Source organism: Mytilus edulis, chromosome 10 (genome assembly GCF_963676685.1).
Source record: "Mytilus edulis chromosome 10, xbMytEdul2.2, whole genome shotgun sequence".
NCBI classification, from domain to species: Eukaryota; Metazoa; Mollusca; class Bivalvia; order Mytilida; family Mytilidae; genus Mytilus; species Mytilus edulis.
Genome location: NC_092353.1, coordinates 11,408,383 through 11,433,237, shown reverse-complemented (window position 1 = coordinate 11,433,237; position 24,855 = coordinate 11,408,383). Strand labels below are relative to the sequence as shown.

At 33.0% G+C, this 24,855-nt stretch overlaps 2 protein-coding genes across 2 annotated transcripts in view; both read right to left on the bottom strand.

Annotated features, from left to right (window-relative positions):
* LOC139493396 (toll-like receptor 4) overlaps window positions 1–24,855 on the bottom strand; it is an 82,771-nt gene that overhangs the window by 25,109 nt on the left and 32,807 nt on the right. The window lies entirely within an intron of this gene.
* Window positions 21,236–23,901, bottom strand: LOC139493397 (toll-like receptor 4). Its single transcript, XM_071281774.1, has one exon. It carries the CDS (start codon window positions 23,608–23,610, stop codon window positions 22,327–22,329), a length of 1,284 nt encoding a protein of 427 aa, XP_071137875.1. The 5' UTR covers window positions 23,611–23,901; the 3' UTR covers window positions 21,236–22,326.

Sequence of the window (24,855 nt, the reverse complement as noted above, 5' to 3'; positions counted from 1 at the left end):
AACAATGAAAAAGACAAACAGAAAAACAATAGTACACACGACACAACATAGAAAACTAAAGAATAAACAACACGAACCCCACCAAAAACTAGGAGTGATCTCAGGTGCTCCGGAAGGGTAAGCAGATCCTGCTCCACATGTGGCACCCGTCGTGTTGCTTATGTGATTACAAATCCGGTAAATAGTCTAATTCGGTAGGTCATATTCATGAAAGGGAAGGGGATTGTAGTTACGACGTAAGGAACATATCCGATATCATTTGTGAAACGGTTATTCCATAACGGTCAACCAACTCGTGATGGCGTCCGTAAAATTTACGAAGGGATGATTTCAACTTCACTATTTGGAACTCTTGGTTTAATAGCTTCCTTGTGAGCAGCAAACTTCTATCAAGAAAATCATGATAGGAAATGCAAGCACGGGAATATCGTATCAATTGGGAGATATATACCCCGTATGCAGGTGCTGCTGGAATGTTGCTACTTAGAAATGGAAAGTTCACAATTGGAAAGCTGAAATCATCTCTTTTGTCGTAAAGTTTTGTTTTCAACCGACCCTCATTGTCAATTTCTAGATGTAAGTCAAGATATGAAGCCGACTTAATTGTATCTGTAGTATCCTTTATCTCTAGTTCGATTGGATAGATGCGTTCCACATAGTCACCAAATTTTGAATTGTTTAGTGAAAGAACATCATCTATATAGCGGAAAGTAAAGTTAAAGGATATTGCTAACTTCTTGTCTTTCTTCCTAAGAAGTTCCTGCATGAAGTCAGCCTCATAATAATAAAGAAACAAGTCGGCGAGTAGAGGGGCACAGTTTGTTCCCATTGGAATGCCGACATTCTGTTGAAAAACACGTCCTCCGAACGTAACAAATATGTTGTCAATCAAGAAATCAAGCATCTTGATAATATCAGTTTCAGAGAATTTTTTGTTTGAATCAGAGTGATTCTTTACAAAGTAGGATTTATCCCTCCCTAAGACAAGATACTTGTATCTACGTTGGCCATTCTTTTTTATGAAGCAAAGTAATACCAACTCTTTCAATTTGTCTTTTAGTTTGGAATGTGGAATACTTGTGTACAGAGTAGAAAAGTCAAATGTTTTAATACTGTTACAAGATGAAAGAGAGTTAGATTGTATGTACTCTAAAAGATCTTTTGAATTTTTAAGTATCCACATCTGATTCACGCCACCTCTAGAATAGGCAGTTTCACAATAACTTTGAAGCCCGTCTTTGATTGCTGATAAAATAGATGTTAATAATTTAGAAAGAGGTTTCGTGGAGCACTTGGAAGACCCAGCAATATACCGTTGTTTGTAAGGACACTTATGTAGTTTAGGTATCCAATACAGTGATGGAAGATCCAGTTCTTCATCTTTGGTTGAAATTCCAAAGGAACATAGAACAGACCTATGATTATCCAGGATTTCCTCTTTGGTAAGTGTCGTGAGGGTATATGTTGAGTTTCCAAGTGAATTGTCAATACCTAATTCGTTTATCAAGCAGTTGATGTAGTGACTTTTACACACAAAAACGATGTTATTTGGGGCTTTATCTGCGGGGACAACAACATATTTGTCATGGAGGTCGGATAGGTGTTTTGCAACATTTGGGTCTTTAAAGAATGACGTAGCATGGGCATTGATGGACCCATTCAGTTTCTTAATTCTGATTTGTATCAACGACCTCACTGCCTTAATCCATTCGGAAAGAGTGTCTACGTCTTCCTTCTCGCGCTTAGCCCATTGCCTGGCATAATCCTCGACTGAATCCATCAAAATTTTAAAGTTGTATTTCCAATTGATGGATTTAGGCTCACGATATTTGGGACCTTTCGATAACATATTTCGTAGAGAAGTGTTATTAACAATGTTAAGGTCACCGGTAATAACGTGGCCAGCAGGATTATATGTGAATTTGGAACTAGCACAAGTGCAATCAGGAGGTTTAGACTTGAAGTCGTCAATATCGAGATCCTGCAAAACGCGTTTGTAATTGAAAATTTTAGTTGCAATAGGTTTGGTATAGGTATAAGAAATTATTGGTACAGACTGGTCTTTGAAATAAGGAGGTATTTTCGATTGTACTAATTTATGATGAAGGATATTGCCTAGGTTGACGCCATCGAGACCTTTGTTGGCAAAGGAAAGATTAAGAAAAAATCTTTTCTCTTTTTCATCTTTTCCAATGCGAACTGGCTTGAAAAGTCTGTGACTTGCAATATCCGAAATTATAGCTTCAAGTTTGTATTGGTTTGAATGAGGGTTTGTAACAGTGGATTCCAAACATAAATTGAACAGAGAATGAAGTTTTGAAAGGGGTAATGAATAAAGTTTCGTGCGAATGTTATGAATACCTAACGGCTTTTGTATGAATGGCAGCAAGTCATTAATAGAGACATCATGCAGAGAAGGTGATGTATAATGACGATGACCATGACTGCGTCTACGTCGAGGAGTCGAGTTGAAAATATTCATCACATTCACCGAGTTACACGAAGGACTAGATAGAATACCTATACCATCAATTTTGTCATTGCAGCCATAAGGTGTTGCAGTTCCCAATTGTCTAATCCAGTAGTCTTCTTTTTGTCTACGGAGAGTCGTTGAAAGATTAGGATTGTTAGAGCTATGGTATATCTTTTCGATAATGCGAACTGTCATAGAAACGATGGAATGATCGGGCTGATTGAAATGCTGGTATAGAATGTCGTTAGCATTAAGGTTAATGTCTGATCTATGACCGCACATACGTTTGTTAAGCCTTCCTTTCGTTTCACCGACGTATACCAATCCGCAAAGGTTGCACTATAACATTTGACCTTTCAACACTTTACACAAGTAATTCCCATTCCAAACTTAATGAAACATTGAAAGAGTTGGTTCTGCTTTGTTTGATAAAAATTGTCCTACGTAGATACAACTATCTTGTCCTCCTTCCTATTCAAAAAACAAATTCTCTGAAACTGACATAATCAAAATGCTTGATTTCTTGATTGACATAAAAATAAAATTAAGAATGGAAATGGGGAATGTGTCAAAGAGACAACAACCCGACCATAGAAAAGACAACCTCAGAAGGTCACCAACAGGTCTTCAATGTAGCGAGAAATTCCCGCACCTGGAGGCGTCTTTCAGCTGGCCCCTAAATAAATATGTACTAGTTCAGTGATAATGAACGCCATACTAAACTCCAAGTACACAAGAAACAATAATTGAAAATAATACATGACTAACAAAGGCCAGAGGCTTCTGACTTGGGACAGGCGTAAAATGCGGCGGGGTTAAACATGTTTATGAGATCTCAACATCTCCCCTATACCTCTAGTCAATATTTGTTACGTTTGGAGGACGTGTTTTTAAACAAACAATTGTCAATTTCCGAGAATCAAAACTGTGCCCCTCTTCTCTCAGACTTGTTACTTTTTTTTTATGAAGCTGACATCTTATAGGAACAGCTAAGGAAGAAAGAATCCTTTAATTTTACTTTCCGCTTTAATTTGTTTACTACGTTGAACATATATATATCCCATCAAATGTAATATAAATAAAGCAACAGATACTGTTAGTATATACAAAACAAAAAAGATGTGGTATGTTTGCCAATGCCACAACTCTCCATAAGAGACCAAAATGATACAGAAATTAACAACTATAGGCCTTCAACATTGAGCAAAGCTCATACCGCATAGTCAGCTATAATAGCCCCAGAAATTACAATGTAAAAGAAAAATCAAACGAGAAAACTAACGGCCTTATTTATGTACAAAATTGAACGAAAAACTGATATGTAACACATAAACAAACGGAAAGCACTGAATTACAGGCTTCCGACTTTGGACAGGCACTTACATACAGAATGTGGCGGGGTTAACATGTCAGCGGGATCTCAATCCTCCCCTAACCATGGACAGTGGTTTAACAGTATAACAAAAGAACTAACTATAAAAAATCAGTTGAAAAAGTCTGTCTCATAACTTGACTTACATCTTAGACTGGTATTTGACCATGCGGGTAGGTTGAAAACAAAAGTTTATAAAAAGTCATTTTTGTTTTCAAATTTTGAACTTTCCATTGCTATATAGCCACATTCCAGTAGCGTCTGCATATAGAATTACAAAATCTTGTAAGGTACTATAAACATTTCTTTTTATCTGGTTCAGACAAAGACGTTGTTTTCGCTTAATCCCCATTCATCAGTTACATACTTGTTTTTAAACTTGATTGTTCCAGGGTTTGTATTTCCTATCATGTTTAATTTGATAAATGATTGAAGCTATTAAACCAAGCGATCAAAGTGACCAAGTTAAAATTCTTCCTTCTGAAGTTTCGGAAGATTTAGTAGACTGTTGTGGAAATCCATTTCACAGATACTAGCGGATATGTTCTTAAAGGAGTTCGCTTCTCGGTTTCAAAGTAATTAACTTTTCAAAACACTAGTTTATATTGATAAGGGATTAATGAAGGAATCCAAAGAGCAAAACAAAATATATAGGTCACCGTGCTTGTTTTCGAGATATTAGCCAATGAAATTTTGGCGGGAAAATATTCTTGACTTTTCATAGCTTTATCATTGACAAGTTGAAGTTATCAAAAACTGTTAAAAAGTAATTAAAATTTTATAAAACTTTTACAGATGGCTTATCATTATACATGTAAAAGATTTACAAACGGAAAAATGGGGATCACCGGGCAAATTTTGTCAAGACATTCAAATGGATAAAACCAGAGGATTCCGAAAATCTGACAAAAAAATCCAAAACATGACAAGCCAGCTTCCTTAATGTCGAAATTAATCAAGTTCCCCTTTCTCGTATGCGATCTTCCAAAAAAGACTTATTTCTAGGTTTGTACTAAAATAAGTAACACTTCTGGTGCCGCCTTTTGAGAAGGATTGCATACTCTTTCAAAGCACCTGAGATCATCCCAGTCTTTTACGGGGTTCGTGTTGCTCAGTCTTTAGTTTTTTACGTTCTTTTTTTTTACTGTTTTTCTATTGATTTTATTTTTTAGCTATGGCGTTGTCAGTGTGTTTTCGAACTATGATTGTCCTGAAGGTATCATTCGTACCTATTTTTACATATAAAAAAGAAGATGTGGTATGATTGTCAATGAGACAACTATCCACAAAAGACCAAAATGACACAGACATTAACAACTATAGGTAACCGTACGGCCATCAACAATGAGCAAAGCCCATACCGCATAGTCAGCTATGATAGACTCCGATAAGACAATGTAAAACAATTCAAACGGGAAAACTAACGGCCTTATTTATGTAAAGAAAATGAACGAAAAACAAATATGTAACACATACACAAATGACAACCACTGAATTACAGGCTCCTGACTTAGGACAGGCACAAGTTTTCTTTTTGATAAGAAAAAACAAATACTCTTCGTGATCTCAAAATAAAATACCAATAAATTTCCAAAATATATATTTGATTTACCGGTCAAAAGGTTTATTAAAATTAGAGCTAAAATAAAATGACTTCCACTACGTGCGCGTATGAGAGGTATGTCCATGAACCCTAATATATAGAAGCAAACTATAGGTTACATCTGCGACATTTTGACCTTTTACGGAAACATGGTGGGTTATACCTGGTTGTATGGCTAGCCGAACTCTCACTTATATGTTAATGTTAAACCACCACTAAAAGGACACACTAAGTGAAAGGAATGCAGAACAACCAAGAGCAGTCAGCAAAGATATTAGATATCAGAAGATGTGGTATGAGTGTCAATAAGACAACTCTCCATCCAAGTCACAATTTATAAAAGTAAACAATTATATGTTTATGCTTTTCATACATGACTATTCATTAATCAGAACTTGGATGAATGTGAGCGGTAACTTAAAAGAGGGACGAAAGATACCAAAGGGACAGTCAAACTCATAAATCTAAAATAAACTGACAATGCCATGGCTAAAAATAAAAAAGACAAATCGACAAACAATAGCACACACGACACAACACAGAAAACTAAAGAATAAACAACACGAACCCCACCAAAACAAAAATACATTTTGCGCACGGCTACGCAAGGTAAAATTATTATTTGTCATAACAACAAAAATAATTCTTCAGTCTCATTGAAATATTTTAATCACTATTAATCCAAAACGTATGACTTGACTCCAACTTATATAAATAAAACTTATTATTATTTATTATTACTGAAATAATGACAAAGGCTCTATACAACTGAATTTCTAGAATAAAGTAAAGTGGTATCCTCCCTCCTTTGGAGAGACATTTTCATCTTTTCATAAAATATTTCCTCCGTATTGTATGGCAGGTTGTCATCGTTCGGCCATTGGATACATGTTATCTTAAACCACATATTTTTTAATACTTCCAGCATATCGGATATCTTTATCTCATCCTTTACAACAACAATCACCATGTCTTCTCTTCCCTTCTGAAATGCATGCATACGGGTCATTTCCATTTCATACGATCCCCAAGTACTCTTTAAGAAATTTAGAGTTACAATAAATACCACTTTTCTGCTGGATTCTATTGCATTTACAATATTTCCTGCAATACCTGGACCAGCAATAAAGTCCTTGGCATCCAGACATAAATCGAAGCCCATACTGCTGATCTTGTCATGGAACTGTTTAATCCATTCCGAATCTTTATGACTATATGATATAAAAGCATCATAAGTATATTCATGGTTCAATTCTTTATAATTTCTCATTTTCATTTTAAATTTCAATAAAAAGTCCTTAACAGCATATCTATATCGAACTAGTACGACGGTTAATATTATGGCAAATATGATAATTGAGGTTATAGACACGGCAAATGGCAACCAGAACTTCGTTTTGCAAGAAATCTCAAGTCTGCAATCAACATTTGTATTTTGCTCGATACATTCCGTTTTATTTCTTTTACTTTGAACTGCAAGAGTAAATAAATATTGATCTGAACGTACATGCCATATAGTTCATGATAAATAAAACATGTTAGATAACTGTTTATCGTGAACAATTAAGAGTGGAGGGTTTAAAATTGAGACATGTGTATCTGTCATCATCTTTAAAGTATAAAATCATTGATTTTCTTGTAGCTTTTCTTACATACAATATCGGGTATGGATGTCATTCTACTTTGTCTTACACGGTTTTTATTCGTTTGTTTGTTGATTTGAACAGAACAATATTCTGTAGGATGTATACGATTATGTATGATTTCTTTACTGAAAGCATTATGTTTTCGTATGGAGGACGTGTTTTTCAAAAACTGTGGAATCATAGGAACATACTGTACTCATCATCTTGCCAATTTGTTCCATTATATATTTTAATTGATGTCATACACTCTATATGTGATTTTTATATCTTGTAGATAGTTGTTTTAATGTCAATCATACCACATCTTCTCATTCATAGGGGAAATAATAAGAGATAAGAAAAAAGCTAGCATGATTCACTATCTATAAAGATGGTGACATATTTCTAATTTTAGAGTTTGTTAGCAGTTGCACATATTTTTGTACAATAAATCTTAGGATTCAACTTTTGTATTTTTAACGCATACAATTAACTAAATTAAGTAAAACAACAATAACTGTACTACTAAGTATCACTTGCAAAGTAACGGAATTTGATGCGACTGTCATACAAGTGACAGGTTTAGCACTATAAAACCAGGTTCAATCCACCATTTTCTACATTTGAAAAAGCCTGTACCAAGTCAGAAATATGACAGTTGTAATTTATTCATTTGATGTGTTTTATCATTTGATTTTGCCATTTGATTAGGGACTCTCCGTGTTGATTTGTCCTCGGAGTTCAGTATTTTTGTGATTTTCCTTTTTTTGGCAGGCACAATTCTTACCTTTAACAGAGTTCCTTTTACAAATTTGTCAAGTTATACATTGAAATCTTATATAAACACATATACAACTGACCTTCTTTTAAGGATAGTAAGATCCAAAATAGTCCAACTCCTATGATGTTCATACTCATTTTTTGTGTGATTATTTTAGTGACAAAATTACTTATTCAAGTGTATGCAGTCACATGCCTGTTATATGAATTCCAACTTCCTGATGTTTTATTGCAACTAAAATTTAAAGTTTAAATACTAACTATGGTTTACCTAAAATATATTATTTTATTACAAACAGACCTAACACTATACATACGAAATAAAAAAGAGTAATAGCATGTAATTCTATCCATACTACACCTCTTTTACGAATATGACATGGCTAGATATGCGTGGGGATGTTTACATATTCGTAGTTTAGATCTTTTATAGTATTCAGTGTACAAATAATTGCTTTCAGTGTTACTAAATACTCCATAAAGTGTTTAATTTTAGAGATCTAGGTTCCGTACCTGATGAGAGTATACCCCTTTTTAAACTTAGTTATCAGTTCCGCCTGTGTCAAACCTTTATAGTATATGAACTGTTTGTTTTTCGTTGCTGTATTTTTTAGTTTTGTCTATTTTTTTTTTTTGTATTTATGCTTATTAACTTAATGATGGAGTCAGAAACCCTGAAACAGATAGTATTTGCAAAACATAAGCTTGGTAATAAAACATATTGAAATATTAACAAGGCACATCAAAAAAGTTAAAAATTAATGATCATTAATGAATTGTTTTTGCGAAATAGAAAAAAAAGTTTCAAATATTAAATGAAAATATACTGTTAAACAAATCAATTATGTTCTTTATCAGCAATCGGTAAAAGGTAATAAATCCATAATAATGAGACCAAATATCGTTATTATTATTAATTTTTGATTATTTTACTGAAAATGTATATATATTTTAGTACTACAGCTTTGATTCGATTCTGAAGGCGTGAACAAAAATAAATTATAAATTTTCAAATTTAATTACGTTGTGTGTATTGTAGTATCAAAAGACGAAATGGAATTTAGTTACAACATAATACCCTTTTCTTCCCTTATACAGGAAGATCTTCATCTGAGATTTAGAAAAAAAGTAAAATAACATAGATTGACCTAGTTGCTCCTTCAAGCTTCGATTACAATCGAGTTAAACGATACCTATACAAACACAAAGTATGACGTAATGTGAAGTACATAATATTGGAACTAACAAGAATATCAATTAAAACTTTTATGAGTATCGAAAATCGTTGATGAAAAAACAATGGTATTGATTTATATAAATTGAATTATAGGAAAGACGGACATAAACATGTGATTAGCCGGATAACGGTCGATTTCAAACATGGATACCCATATATTTTACTTAAGTCATACACCACTGTGTCTAAACCACACCGGCAGAAATTGTTCGGACTCGATGGTATCTAACATCCGGCACAATGACTGAACATCAATAGACAGAAGAAAGATAGGTTTCTCCTTATTTTCTTATTTTTTTATGATATCGAAGAATATATATACATATACAAATATTTTCTAATGTGAGATGCATTATTTTCTATAACCGTTCTATATTAACGGAGAAATAAGTAAAAATGCACGTCAAAATGACTTGCCTCGAAATCGTTTAATTTCTCGTTAAATTGTTCACATAGTACGGAAAGAAAGGTACGAGAAGATAGATACTGACACGGAGATTGCAAGACTTGTCATTATGAACATCTCAATACTTGTATTTCTGAGTATGGAACGAAATAAATGGGTCATGTCAAATTAAAATACACCTGTTTTTTCAATGTTGTTTACTACACAATCACCCGGTTTCGTTTATATATATATATCACCCGTTTTTTTTAATTGTTTTTAAACCAACAATTTATGAAAAGAAACATTAACACGGATCTGAAAATTTTCTTTCGAAAGAATTTGAATATATATTTATTGTAAAGTGTTTAAATTTATTTTAAACGGGCACTTTTGGACAAAGGTAATCATATGTATATATAGTAATACACATTTTCCTAATGAAAGGCGTATCCCTTATTTCACTTATCTTCTAACTAATTTTAAATGGAATATAAATACTCAATAGCAAACACTGATATCTAATTACTTTATAACATTATGATATTTTTTTTTATATAGGTTTTGAGATGCATCGCAATATGTGACCCCCTTTTTTTGTTGTACAAAAAAAAAAAAAAACATCACCAAAAAGTATGCAGAAGTTAAGATTAATATAACTAAGAAATGTGTAAAGTTTGATCCAATAATGATACATCGTTTTTGAGATATGGCGCGACATGTTAAAAAAACACACTCCTGTTTTACTTACAATGTCCTGTAACTCAAAAAGATTTCATTTGATTTTCACTAAAAGGTTTACAAATCGTTAAACACTTATGAGAAGTTACGATGCGACCTTTTTACGCTAGACAGAAGGATAAACGGATAAATAGACGGAAGGACGGACAGAATGACTAACAAATGGAGACACTGACGGATGGAATGAAGTACAGACAAACGGACGGATGTATACAATACTACGTCCTGTCAAAATTGTAACGGGCGTGTAAAAACGCAAAGAAATGGAAAAAAAACTCTAAATCTAAGGTCAATAAGTTTTATAAGGATATCGGCCAAGTCGACTTATTTGTATATCTTGTCTTCTCATATCATTTTTGCTATATCACTTTTATATGAAAATAATAGATAGACATTGTTAAAAAGAATTCCAAATTCGTCATTTAAGGGCAATGCATTAACTCCTTTAAGAAGTAATGTGAACATTTTGAGGTAAATGGACAAATGGTTGAGCTCAACATTGAGAAGATAATCATCTGGCCCTTTCGAATTTTTTATGTCTATGGCTGTTTTTAAATAATTAACATCACGCACTTGCATTTCCCCCGATGTTTATTTTTTTAGCCATGACGGCAATCTTGGTTGACAAGCGGGGTCACAGTGAACTTTTAAACTATATACACTAATTATAATTAAAAAAGACACGTGATTTTTTATAAGGTTTGTTAAATGCAGCCTAGTAATTTTTGATGTGACTATTTATGTAAAAAATTGTATTGAAAGATAATAAACAACGGTCGACCGGTGCCAATTGTTGAAAAAAATTACTTTTCCTGTTGGGTCAAGTGAGCTAAAAGCAACCAAACATTCCAAACCAAATTGCACCGATCTTGAATTGAAAAAAAGGTGTAACAACTGAAAATTTTAAATTTCACGAACGATATAATTTGATCGGACATAGCAAACAACTTCACTGGCGTTTTTATTTCAACAACAAAGAAAACCCAACCATAATATTTATACTTAAATGTACGCACTGACATGTCACAAATGCCTAAATTATCGCAATTCTATTTATTTTGAAGGTCTGTAAGATAAAAAAAAATATCACAGAAACTTTACCGATTGTTTTGGAACCATTTAAGTCGAGGTCTAATGAATCCTGCCAGACAGACATGAACACAATATAATTATTAAAACCAACAACACAAAACCCTTAACATTTACCAATTAATCAAGGAAATAAGTTCACGGTCACATGAATCGTCATGTGGCCAAAGACATTTAGTATAGAAATGAGGTCAAGGGCAAGGGCAATGGATATATGGCAAATAGAAAAAAAATCGTTGGATCTGTGTTCCATACTTGTATATGTTGCAGTAAAACTTTCAAACTTTTGACATATGCAGCTTTATACAAATAATTCAAACGCTATGAATTCGAATCACTTGGTCTCGCTTGTTTAAAAATATCAATGATAATGTTTATAATAAACATAATCAAACTCACATAATCCGATTTTTTCTGTGTCCCTGTTTCTGATTTCTTACTTATGTACACATAGTAGTATAGTTACACTTAGTGATAAATACATTTTATTTTAATGCATGGTTATGGAACGCCGGAACTGTCTTATAGTGTAAATATTTAATGTGTTCTGTCGCTTTGTCTTTACATCCTGTCGTTTTTTATTTATGTTATGTGCAAATGTCTGTATTTCATGACACGGCATCTCTGTGTTATATCAAATTAGTTATGTGTTTGGTCAAACAGTAGTATGATTTGTCATTGATAAAGTTTGTTGTGTACAATAGGCATTACATCATGCTTTAACTACTATATATTCTGTGAATACTTCGAAACCTTATGATCAACCACCTTTACATTCTCTCATATTTTATCTATGTTGTGTCTATTCTACTTTTACGTAAGTCAGTTAAAAATTGTGTCCTGTCTCAAATGTGATTGTTATGCCGAATGTTCTAACGGTTTTGTTTTGATACACCTTTGTTCTATGTAAACCTCATGATATTATAGTCTTTTGGCGTTATGTTGTGTTTATACATATGTATCTCCAGTGAAAAACACAACACATCATGGTATAGTTCCTATGCGTTTTGTCGAACAATTGATACTCTCTGTGAGCATTCATTACGGCATGTGCAAATGCCTTTTACATTATGTGAACACAACTTATGCCTTTTGTGCAAACCTCGTTTACCTTTTGTGCAAACCTCGTTCCCCCTATGTGCAAACATCGTTTACCCTATGTGCAAACATAGTTAACCTTATGTGCAAACACCTATTGAGTTATGTGAAAATACCTATTAAGTTATGTATAACAACTAACTCATTATGTGCAAACACTATTACGTTATGTGCAAATACCGCTTACATTATGTGCAAACACCGATTACGCTATGTGCAAATGCCTATTACATTATGTCCAAACATCTATTACGTTAGGTGCAAACACCTATTACGTTATGTACAAACACCAATTACGTTATGTGCCAACACGTTCTGGTAAACGCTTTTTTGACACAGATTAAAACAAAACGCATCAGTGATATACACTTTGAAAATTAAGAAAATTATAAGTTTCAGCTTTCTAAAAAGCTCTGAACTACTTTGCTGTATTCTTTTTCAAGGTAATATCCATTGGATGCTGAATGTGAACTGAAGGTAATATGTGTGCATCAGGTTGTTGATTTAGTCTTGGAAATGTAGTATTTTATATATTGATTGATATAAAAATGTTATATACATATTTAGTTTTTTGTTCTACTTAAAGAGTGTGCGTTAAACATCCATTCTTTTTATATTTTGTTCACTTTACTTGTTGAAAATTAAAATATTCACAAATATATAGACACGATTCTCGAGGTGTGTCTCTCTGGAGGTGTGCCTAGATTGACAAAAGTCATAAAATATATTTAATGCATTTTTGAAAACATTGTACAGGAACATTTTTTAGCAAACAAATCGTGCATATTGCAGATTAGCAATGCAAATACAGACGTATCAATGATTGATATTTTCAATTTCAGTGTGTAATATATGCATAATAAAACGACCATGAATTAATAACATTTGATCTGAAATGTAATACACATAGTTAACTTTCCGGCATTTGATGGCTTAATATCCTCAGAAGAGAACAGTCTGTAATTATTTATCTCATTTAAGCCAATAGTTGTTGCTGAATATCAGCCACATCATAAAGCAACCAAACAGAATTTATATGTGACAAGTAATTATTTCAAGATGGCGTGTATATCGACTGAAATAAAAGCTCTGCCCTGTTATTCGAAGCAAAAAAAAGCTACATGTAAAAAACAAAATGCAACCTTATTTCTTTACGGAAAATGTGAACGGAAAATAAGTTGGTATAAAAAAGAGAAGACGTGGTATGATTGTCAATGAGACACCTCTCCACAAGAGACCAAAATGACACAGAAATTAACAACTTTAGGATACCGTACAGCCTATAACAATGAACAAAGCCCATACCGCATAGTCAACAATAAAAGGCCCCGAAAAGATTATGTAAAACAATTCAAACGAGAGCACTAACGGCCTTATTTATGTAATGGTCTCTTTCATCTACACCAAGCGGGTCATTTCATAGGTCGCAATATCTTGCATACATAATCATAACATATGATTTTGGAAGGCGCCGAATTACATTTATGAATTATAGACTTTTGACAAGGTCAACACATTATATATGCGTCTATTCAGATGATATTGACCGAGGACGAAGATATTTTCTCGCAACCTCTAATCTTGTATTTTTTTTTGAATTAGCAGGGAGTTTGGCAAAATTGAGTCCCGAGCCCCCTATTAATCAAACTGCTTATATAACCAAAAAACGCAGCTCCATCATTTTCAAAAATTCTGGTTCCGCCACTGGCCATTGAATGAGAAAGCAAAAAGAAAAAAAATAGGTCTGTGTGTTTGTTTATCTAATGATATCTCAATGAACAACTTCTCTATTCATTTTACATCGGATAACCGTGTGGGCATTCATGTGTATTGCTGTCGCCTAAATTTCCATTACGTAACCTTCGTTTTGAGATTGTAACCGATCTATAAACATGATAATAAAAAATATGCGGACATTATCGAGTGCAAAATTACATTCCTTATCACTTGTTAATTCATTTCAAATGGATACTCCTAAAAATATATTTTTTTGAACATAAATTAATAATATGAAAATGTCGTTAAACTCGTTAGAAACATAAATAAAGTAAAAATCTTTAATATTTATACACATTTACAGAAAAAGTGTTACCGCATGCGAAAGAATACCTCAAGAACGTTTGCAATCTCCCATGCAGAGTTATCTGTCTTTGCTCCCTCTCTCTGCGTGGGACATTGAATGTTTTGCTGGAAAATATGAATGCCCACTCAAATTCAATCTATTAGAAAAATCGAATTATTACAGAAGAGTGTGCACCATGCACCTGCACAACACTATAATTAATATAGTGCAATAGAATGATATACAAATGGAAGAAAATTATATATACATGTAACTGTAATTTAAAAATATTAAAATAATGTATAACAAAATAAAAAGTTTACTGATTTGTATCACTTCTACGATGAGGTTGAATTTATCATCCACGAACAGAAAAGATATATATCTGTACTTTAACGTCACTTTCAGGTAAAGAGATGTGATTTGGTTTTCTGAGACAAGTGCTTGTGACTGTCCACAAGAACTTGCGGTCATCCAATGTTCAGTACTTCAGTACTTTGATTCATATCTTTAACATAAAGATGTTCTCAAAAAGTAATAAAACATAACAAGGGTTTTATATTTCTTTACAAATGTCTTATTATCCTTATTTTATCTTGATTCATTTTGAGAACTCAAATCGTATCAATGACATACTGCACATTTAAAGATTTCTAAAACTAGGAGTTAGCTGGCAATTGTTTCATGGTGCTTTAAACGGATGAACAAGAGGGTTCCGAAATTCCAACAATACAAAAACATGACAAGTGAACTTTCTTAACTTATAATCAGTAGCAGGAAAATTACAGAAGAATTTAAGCCTTCTCTTTCGTGTTAAAGTCTGTCACAGTTTTCTTTTCGTTATATATATAGGTGATTTTTTAAAAGAATTTTGACTAAATATGTTACGTCGATTTCAAGGCGAACAAGATTGCATCAATTCAAGATTGTTTCCGCACATTGAGGATTATTTGGATTGAATCATATGAACTTCATGCCTCGCTAGCTATTAATAAAAAATAATAACGTCTCGCTTTAACAGTAGCCGAGAAAAGGGGGACCGATATATCTAAAAATCGCAATATTTAACGGAAACTGTCAAAACATATTTTAGAATGATAATATTTAGATCCAATAGAATATATTTGTATGAAATTTTATATTTTTTTAAAATAAGATTTCTCAAAATAATGATGTGCAGCAAATCCTCTCTCGTGGAGAATTGTCTCATTGGCATTCATACCACATGTTTGTTATAGATAGTCATTTTTTTTTCTGAAATTCAAAGGGAAAATTATGTTATGATGACCATTTTAGCAACGAAATTATTTATTCATTCTTATAGACAACAAAAGAAACGATATGCACATCACTTATAAAAAAAAAATAGAAGAAAACAATAACAATTTACTAAAATATGTATTTTTTTGTATCGTTCTAGATGACACGGTTCGAAAAGTTACCGGACCAAATACGGATAAATGAAAGTCATTATCTGGAGTTTCAAGTTGCGGGATTTAATTTCGAGTATGGCCAGTGAAGGTAAAACAAGGCTGATAACCCTTTCATTCAGAAGAAATATGTGTATGCGTCATTTTTGTGGATTACAGGATAAGGCAGTTTTTAATATGAAAAAAATAGTTTTTTTTAGAGAAAATGCATCCTTTTGTTACACCCTTCTACCTGTCTGATCAAAAATCGGATCAAATTTTTCCAACATCCCTGTTAGATTGTCAGATAAGAGGGGCAGGTCACCTGACCACCCTTTTCAGGACACCAACCCGTCTCAACACGGCTTGTCAGGGACGGAGGAAATAATAAGTCTTAGGAAGGTTATTCAGAATAATATTCACAACTGTTAAAGGAAATGAACGAAAATAAAATCTTAAACATTTTGTAGGATTCCTTAGCTGCTACATGAATCGTGGGAGACGTCATTACATTTGTAGCATTAATCTAGTACACGTTTCTCGCTAAATGAAAACTCTACTGGGAGGGTAATAACAAAGAATCCTGGTCTCTTGTGAAGAGTTGTCACATCGGCATTCGTACCACATCTTCCTTTTTATATCGTATTGGTCCTTTCGGTTGCACCTCTTGGAAACCAAAGTCGTGTCTGTATATTTGTTAAAATTTTCAACAAGTAAAGTGAACAAATTTTCAAAGCATGGATGCATAACGCACACTCTTAAAGTAGAGCAAAATAATTTCCCATAAAACTAGATACATTGTATGTATATAGCATTTTTACACCAATCAATATAATTAGAAAAATCCACAGTTTGTTAGAAAGGTCAAACTTTTAATTTTCTTCATTTTCAAAATGCATATCATTGATGCGTTTTGTTTTAATCTGTGTCAAAAAAACGTTTACCAGAACGTAATAGGTGTTTGCACATAACGTAATAGGTGTTTGGACATAACGTAATAGGTGTTTGAACATAACGTAATATATGTTTGAACATAATGTAATAGGCATTTGCACATAACTTACATGGTGTTTGCACATAATTTAAGCGGTATTTGCACATAACGTAAAAGTGTTTGCACATAATGATGTAGTTTTTATACATAACTTAATAGGTATTTGCTCATAACGTAATAGGTGTTTGCACATAAGGTAAACGATGTTTGCACATATAGGGTGAACGATGTTTGCACATTAGGTAAACGAGGTTTGCACAAAACGTATTAGTTGTTTGCACACAATGTAAAAGGCATTTGCACATGACGTAATGAATGCTCACAGAGAGTATCAATTGTTCGGCAAAACGCATAGGACCTATACCATGATGTGTTGTGTTTTTCACTGGAGATACATATGTATAAACACAACATAACGCCAAAAGACTATAAAATCATGAGATTTACATAGAACAAGAACAAAGGTGTATCAAAACAAAACGTTTAGAACATTTGACATAATAATATAACACTTGAGACAGGACGCAATTATTAACTGACTTTCGTAAAAGAAGAATAGACACAACATAGATAAAATATGAGAGAATGTAAAGGTGGTTGATCATAAAGTTTCGAAATATTCACAGAATATATAGTAGTTACAGCATAATGTAATGCATATTTTACACAACAAAGTTTAGAAATAACATATCATGCAATTGTTTGACCAAACAAATTACTAATTTGACATAACACAGAGATGCCGTGTCAGGAAAGAAAGGCATCTGCACATAACATAAAGAAGCAATGACAGGACGTAAAGGCAAAGCGACAAAACACATTAAATATTTACACTATAAGACAGTTCCGGCGTTCCATACTTGGTAGTTGTAATCCTTTTCTTCCTATACACATTCATTTTCTATGTTGATTATGCATGCATATACATTTGTTTTATTATCAATGTTTATCCTTAAGATTGCTTGATTGTTTGTTGCTTAACGTCCAATGGCAAATATTTCATGCATATTTAGGACGAGAACAAGTTCACAATAAATACAATAGCTAGGTCTTGTCATAAAAGTGGCCATTTGAGATTATAGTCGGTGAAATTTGGACTGCCACTGGAAAATGAGGATATATTGGATAGGGACAGAAATTTGCCTTGCAACAGGCCATCTACGGACCCTCAAAGAGTTGTTGCAAGGGTTCTTAACGTGCAAGGAGCGTGGCACTCTCTTTACACGAGACTTCGGATTTAACGTCCCCATTTTGACTGGACATGACTGCGAACTTAATACATCGCGCACAGCTAAACGGACGCCCAACTTCGGCAAGCGTTCTACTGCCGGTCGGGTGAAGACCAAGAGATCATATTTCTATTCCCCAGTCACCCTTAGGGGATTATCCTTAAGAAGATTTATTTTAAACGATCATAGAAAAGATTACATAAATAAAATGATTAGATTACTTATAAAGTTGCCCATCCTATTGTGCGAGGAAATCACATATCAATTGCGTGTTTCGATTTTTAAGACTGTAAAATCTAATTTCAAGTTTAAACATATTTTCCATAATTCATATAGAAAACGCATATTTGTGAGCTTTAACCTCAATTTGCGTTATAACCTTCATTTTTATCTATTCTGCTTTTGAAAAATTTTGAATGCAAAGTAAAATTAAAATTATTTGTGTTCTATAAGAGTAGTAATTCATGTGTTTGCTTATTATTTATTTAGTCTGGGACTGATCATATAAATAATAAGCCGTTGCCATGTGAAAGAACTTGTTTTCCAACGACCCACAAAACTCCTTTTTAACGCTGAAGTTAAATTATCAATTATAATGTAATGCGATTATGATTTTTTTTATTATACCAAACCGGGTTATGCATTGTGAAATCTATAACTAAACTGGGTGGTAAACATTGACAAAACCGGCCAGTTCCATTTTGACATGACCCATTTCTTTCGTTCCATACTCCGAAATACAAGTATTGAGATGTTCATAATGACAAGTCTTGCAATCTCTGTGTCAGTATCTATCTTCCCGTACCTTTCTTTCCGTACAATGTGAACAATTTACCGAGAAATTAAACAATTTCGAGGCAAGGTTCACTCCATTTGTCATTTTGACGTGCATTTTTACTTATTTCTTTGTTAATATAGAACGGTTGTAGAAAATATTGCATCTCACAATAGAAAATATTTGTATTTGTATATATATTCTTCGATATCATAAAAAAAAAATAAGGATGTGCAGTCATTCTTCTGTCTATTAATGTTCAGTCATTGCGCCGAATGTTAAATACCATCGAGTCCGAACATTTTTTGCCGGTGTGGTTTACACACAGAGTACACAGGTGATAAGAACATTGATCATATAGTAGGAAAGTCACAATTATTTAAAATGTTAAACTTTAGATTAAATTTCTCACCAGAAATAGAAAAGATAATTTCCATATGTATATTATGTGTGGTAAAAGTAAAAAATAGGTATGTAATTTGATATACATTATCGTGTGTATTAAAAACATGAAATCGGTATTTTTAAGCGTTTTTCAATGATGAAGATATAGATAAATGAAGGCAACAGTAGTATACTGCTGTTCAAAACTCGTAAATCTATGGACAAAAAACAAAATCTGGGTAACAAACTAAAACGGAGGGAAACGCATTAAATATAAGAGGAGAACAACGACACAACATTAACATGTAACACACATAGAAGCGGACGAAGCATTAAACAAAATCCGATGAGAATAACAATTATAACATCAAAACCAAATACATGAGTTTGGGATAGAAAAGTACCGTGACACGTCTTATAGTAATGTGAATTCACACTCAAATCTAAGAGAAAACAAACGACACAACGGAAACACAACGTTAAAATGTTACACACACAGAAACGAACTATAATATAACGATGGCCATTTTCCTGACTTGGTACAGGATATCTTTAAAGATAAAAATGGTGGGCTGAACCTGGTTTTGTGGCATGCCAAACCTCGCACTTTAATGGCAATGTTAAATATCTATACTATTAAACGAGAAGACCTCATTTTGGGTGTCGCTTCTCTTCTTTCCACAATAAATTAATCAACACGCCTCTGTGTCCTATAGGTACAGTGCATAGTTGCATTTGTCATCCATTTATATGATTACTCAGATTGAGTTATTTTGGGAGAAAAACGAGAAAAAACTCATCCGGATATTTTCCCGTCATTGGACGAAATTTTAAGTCAGATTAGACTTCCGGTTTGCGTTTTTCTGTATACTTTGAACATACATATACTACGAATAAAGTGTATTTTCAGAATTGTATCTGCTATCATTTTCAAATTAACTATCCACGGCGGTCACAGAGTTTATTAAATAGAGAGGGTCTGTATACTATATCAATGACCACCATGGATCGATTAGTAAACTTAGAATTGAAAGTAAATACACTTTATTTATATAGTAATGAATGTTCATAATATACAGATAAGCGCTAACATTATTCATGTGAACTTTTGATACCTTTTCTGAAATTCTCCAGTCGTTAAATCTTTAACAAAATTCATTGATTACAAAAAAAAGAAGATGTGATATGATTGCCATGTTGCGACAACTCTCCACAAGAGACCAAAATGACACAGAAATTAACAACTATAGGTCACCGTACGGCCTTCAACAAAGAGCAAAGCCCATACCGCATGCTCAGCTTCAAAAGGCCCCGAAATGACAATGTAAAACAATGCAAACGAGAAAACTAGCGGCCTTATTTATGTACAAAAAATAAACGAAAAACAAATATGTAACACATAAACAAACTGTATACTTTGAACATACATATACTACGAATAAAGTGTATTTTCAGAATTGTATCTGCTATCATTTTCAAGTTAACTATCCACGGCGATCACAGAGTTTATTAAATATAGAGGGTCTGTATACTATATCAATGACCACCATGGATCGATTAGTAAACTTAGAATTGAAAGTAAATACATTTTATTTATATAGTAATGAATGTTCATAATATACAGATAAGCGCTAACATTATTCATGTGAACTTTTGATACCTTTTCTGAAATTCTCCAGTCGTTAAATCTTTTACAAAATTCATTGATTACAAAACAAAAGAAGATGTGGTATTATTGCCATGTTGCGACAACTCTCCACAAGAGACCAAAATGACACAGAAATTAACAACTATAGGTCACCGTACGGCCTTCAACAAAGAGCAAAAAAACAAAAAAACTAAATTGTCCAAATACTCATATAGTCCGGAACAAAGAAACTGATGTGATGAACATCGATTCAACGTTACTGTAACAATCTTCGATACTAATACATTTAAATGCCAAACTTAAAATAGTTCCATAAAACCCCATCCGTAAACACCCCAAAAACCTTTATAATGCCTTTTGAACCTAACATCAAACAGTAAGTAATGTTGTTGCAATGTATAAATCTAGTTAAACTAAATCCCATCTACACACATATATTTCAGAAGTCTAACCAACCATGCTTTATTTTGTGGGCAATATTTTAACATATGTATATATATAAGTTGAATAGCCAGAGCATTTGTTTACATGTATTAGTGTTAATAACATACTTAGACACACACAAAATTACTTTTATGCATTGAAACGTTAGAAACTGTCATAATATTTAATCAACATATAATGGATAACAAACAATTTTATACAACATTACATTTCCAAAAATTGTGAACATTGTTCCCCAGTTTCTAGCGTCTACAATGGTAGAATCCTACAAGCAATCTTAAACTGAACATTTTTTAATAACGAATGAGTTGCTCTAAAAAAAGCATAAGGTAACAAGTAATCATATTAATATGCACATTTAAATACCATTTCCATTTATTACGGGAAGATAAAACAAGAACTGCCAATGACATACTTTAGAACCACTTATCAATTAAGCATAGCATACGCGAATATTAGTTTGTCCTCACATTATGCTGTACTTATTTAGATATAAGAAGATCTGGTATGATTGTCAATGAGACAATTATCAATCCATATTTACCTATATATGTTCAGTTAGCTTTGATACATCTCTGATACATATATACACAAATGACAAACGACAATCAAACAAATATTAAAACACATGTTTCTGCAATATCAATCACGAGAACAATTATGATAAAATTTTGACCGTGCAAAAAAACAGACACGATTTATAGCACAATTAATATAAATACAACATTGAAAGACGCTAAAGAGCATTCAAGTAAATTGTAAGACAACATCTAAACCGTGTGATAAACTTCAAAGTAGAATTTTGAATACAACTACATCTATAAACAAGTTTAAGCCTGCGTTTGTCCACTTTCCGCTCTCTCTTGTATTACTGTTTTTATCACATCTATATAAACAGAATTTGCTACTCACCAAAGAAATGTTTCGCAATTTTAATATAAGTATTGTTAGGAAATGACGAAAAACACTCTATACAACTTAATTTCTAGAAAACAGTAAAGTACTTTCTTCCTTCTTTTTCAGAGACATTTTAATCTTTTCATAAAATATTTCCTCCGTATTGTATGGCAGGTTGTCATCGTTTGGCCATTGGATACATGTAATTTTAGACCACATTCTCTTTAATATTTCCGGCATATCTGTTATCTTTATCTCATCCTTTACAACAACAATCACCATGTCTTCTCGTCCCTTCTGAAAAGCATGCATACGGGTCATTTCCATTTCATACGAACCCCAAGTATTCTTTAGAAAATTACGAGTTATAATAAATATAACCTTTCTGCTGGAATCGATTGCATTGATCACATTTTCTGCTATACTGTTACCAGCAATAAAGTCCTTGGCGTCCAGACAAAATTCGAGGCCCGTGCTATTTACCATATCATAGAAATCTTTAACCCATTCTGAATCTGCATGACTGTATGATATAAAAGCATCATAAGCATACTGCTGCCTCAATTCTTTGTAATTTCTCATTTTCATTTTAAATCGCAATACAAAGTACTCAACAGCATATTTATATCGAAAGAATACGACGGTTAATATCATGGCAAGTATGATGATGGAGGTTATAGACACGGCAAACGGCAACCAGAATTTCATTTTGCAGGAAATCTCAAATGTCTTAAGGTTGGAAATAACTTCAGACATAAACCTTCTAGAAGCCTTTTCAGTTACACATGTCAGATCTAAGAAATCCGGTACTCGTTTGGATTGACCTAAAAACTTTAAAAACTGTAATGTCTTACAGGAACATTGAAAGGGATTTCCTTTCAGGAATATGTCAACTTCTCCGAGCTTTTCAATTTGTTTAATGTCTTTGTTTTTGAGATGTGTTATACTGTTAAATGTCAAATCAATTATTTTTAATGTTTTGATGCTTGCATGAAATTTAGGAAATATTGTGAGGTTGTTATACGACATGTTAACTGATAATAACTGCTGAAACCGCCGCACAAATAGTCCATCTGGTATACTGTTTGTCATATTAGACGAAAGATTAATATCTTGCAATCTCAGATTCTTACTTAAAAAAGACCCAGCTCCAGCAGTGTTGACAAATCCAGGGCCTAGACGTGACCCAATTGCTTTCCACGTTTTCAAATTTGGAAAACCATATAATAATTTAAATGACAGCTTTTTGCATCTCCATCCAGACATATCAAAATACTCTACATGTATAGTTCCTGTAAAGCCACCTTTACAAGACCAGATGACGTTGTTCCTCAAGCTTAACACACCATTCAGTCTGTCGAACATGTCGTCGGGAAATAATTTTATAAAATTGGATCTGAGATGTAGACTCCGTAGACGATTTAACCCATGAAAAGCATTTATCTCGATTAACTGTATACCATTTCTTTCCAAATTAAGGTCGGTGAGGTATCGCAAAGACTGAAAGGTAAAGCCTTCGACTATTTTGATGCTGTTTCTACTTAAGTTCAGATTAGTCGCAATTACTGGTAGGTGCCTGGGTACTGTGGTGAAAGCTAAATTGCAACAATCAACAATGGTGTTTTGAACGTTGCATTTCGTTTCATTGCTATTACCTTTAGCTGCAAAAATATAAGTATTGATATAATTTTTGATGTAAATACTAGACAAATAAAAGATCTTTACAAACCTTATTATAATTACAGTTCATCAAAATCCTTCAGATAAACCAAAAAGAACATTAAACTTTGTAACAACTCTTTTCGTATTGGTTAACGCGGCACTACCTGTCAAATACTTGCTCATTGATGTGATTCAAAATCTCGTATTTGATTCATAATCCGGTAAAATATTTATTCAAGTTATAAAATCCTTTAAATAAACAATTTGAAGGGTATAGGCTCGCTAATGCGTAGCTTCACTTTGTGTGTAATTTAATCGTGACGGCCTTGGCTTACAAATATGTCGTAAGTATCGTTATTACCTGTATAAGAATGATTTTTTGTGGATCGACTCAGTCAATGAAATGACTTACATTTGTTTCCCATTTCAATGTTGACATCCTTCCCTATAAATAACCTAGCATGACCAATGATTGAGTTAACCATCTCTAGCTAAGGGGTTATATTTTAGTTCACATGAATACGGATTCAATGAGGTCGAATTATTCATTCACAAGTAAATAGATCATTCTGAATGTTTTACTTAATTTGAATAAATTGAATCATACTGGTATAACAGAGGGACGAAAGATACCAAAAGGACAGTCAAATTCATAAATCTAAAATAAACTGACAACGCCATGGCTTAAAATAAAATAAAAAGACACACAGACAAACAATAGTACACATGACACAAGATATAAAAATTAAAGAATAAGCAACACGAACCCCACCAAAAACTAGGGATGATCTCAGGTGCTCCGGAAGGATAAGCAGATCATGCTCCATATGTGGCACCCGTCTTGTGGCTTATGTGATAACAAATCCAGTAGATAGTCTAATTCGGTAGATCACATTCATGAAAGGAAAGGGGACTGTAGTAACGACGTAAGGAAATATCCGATATAAT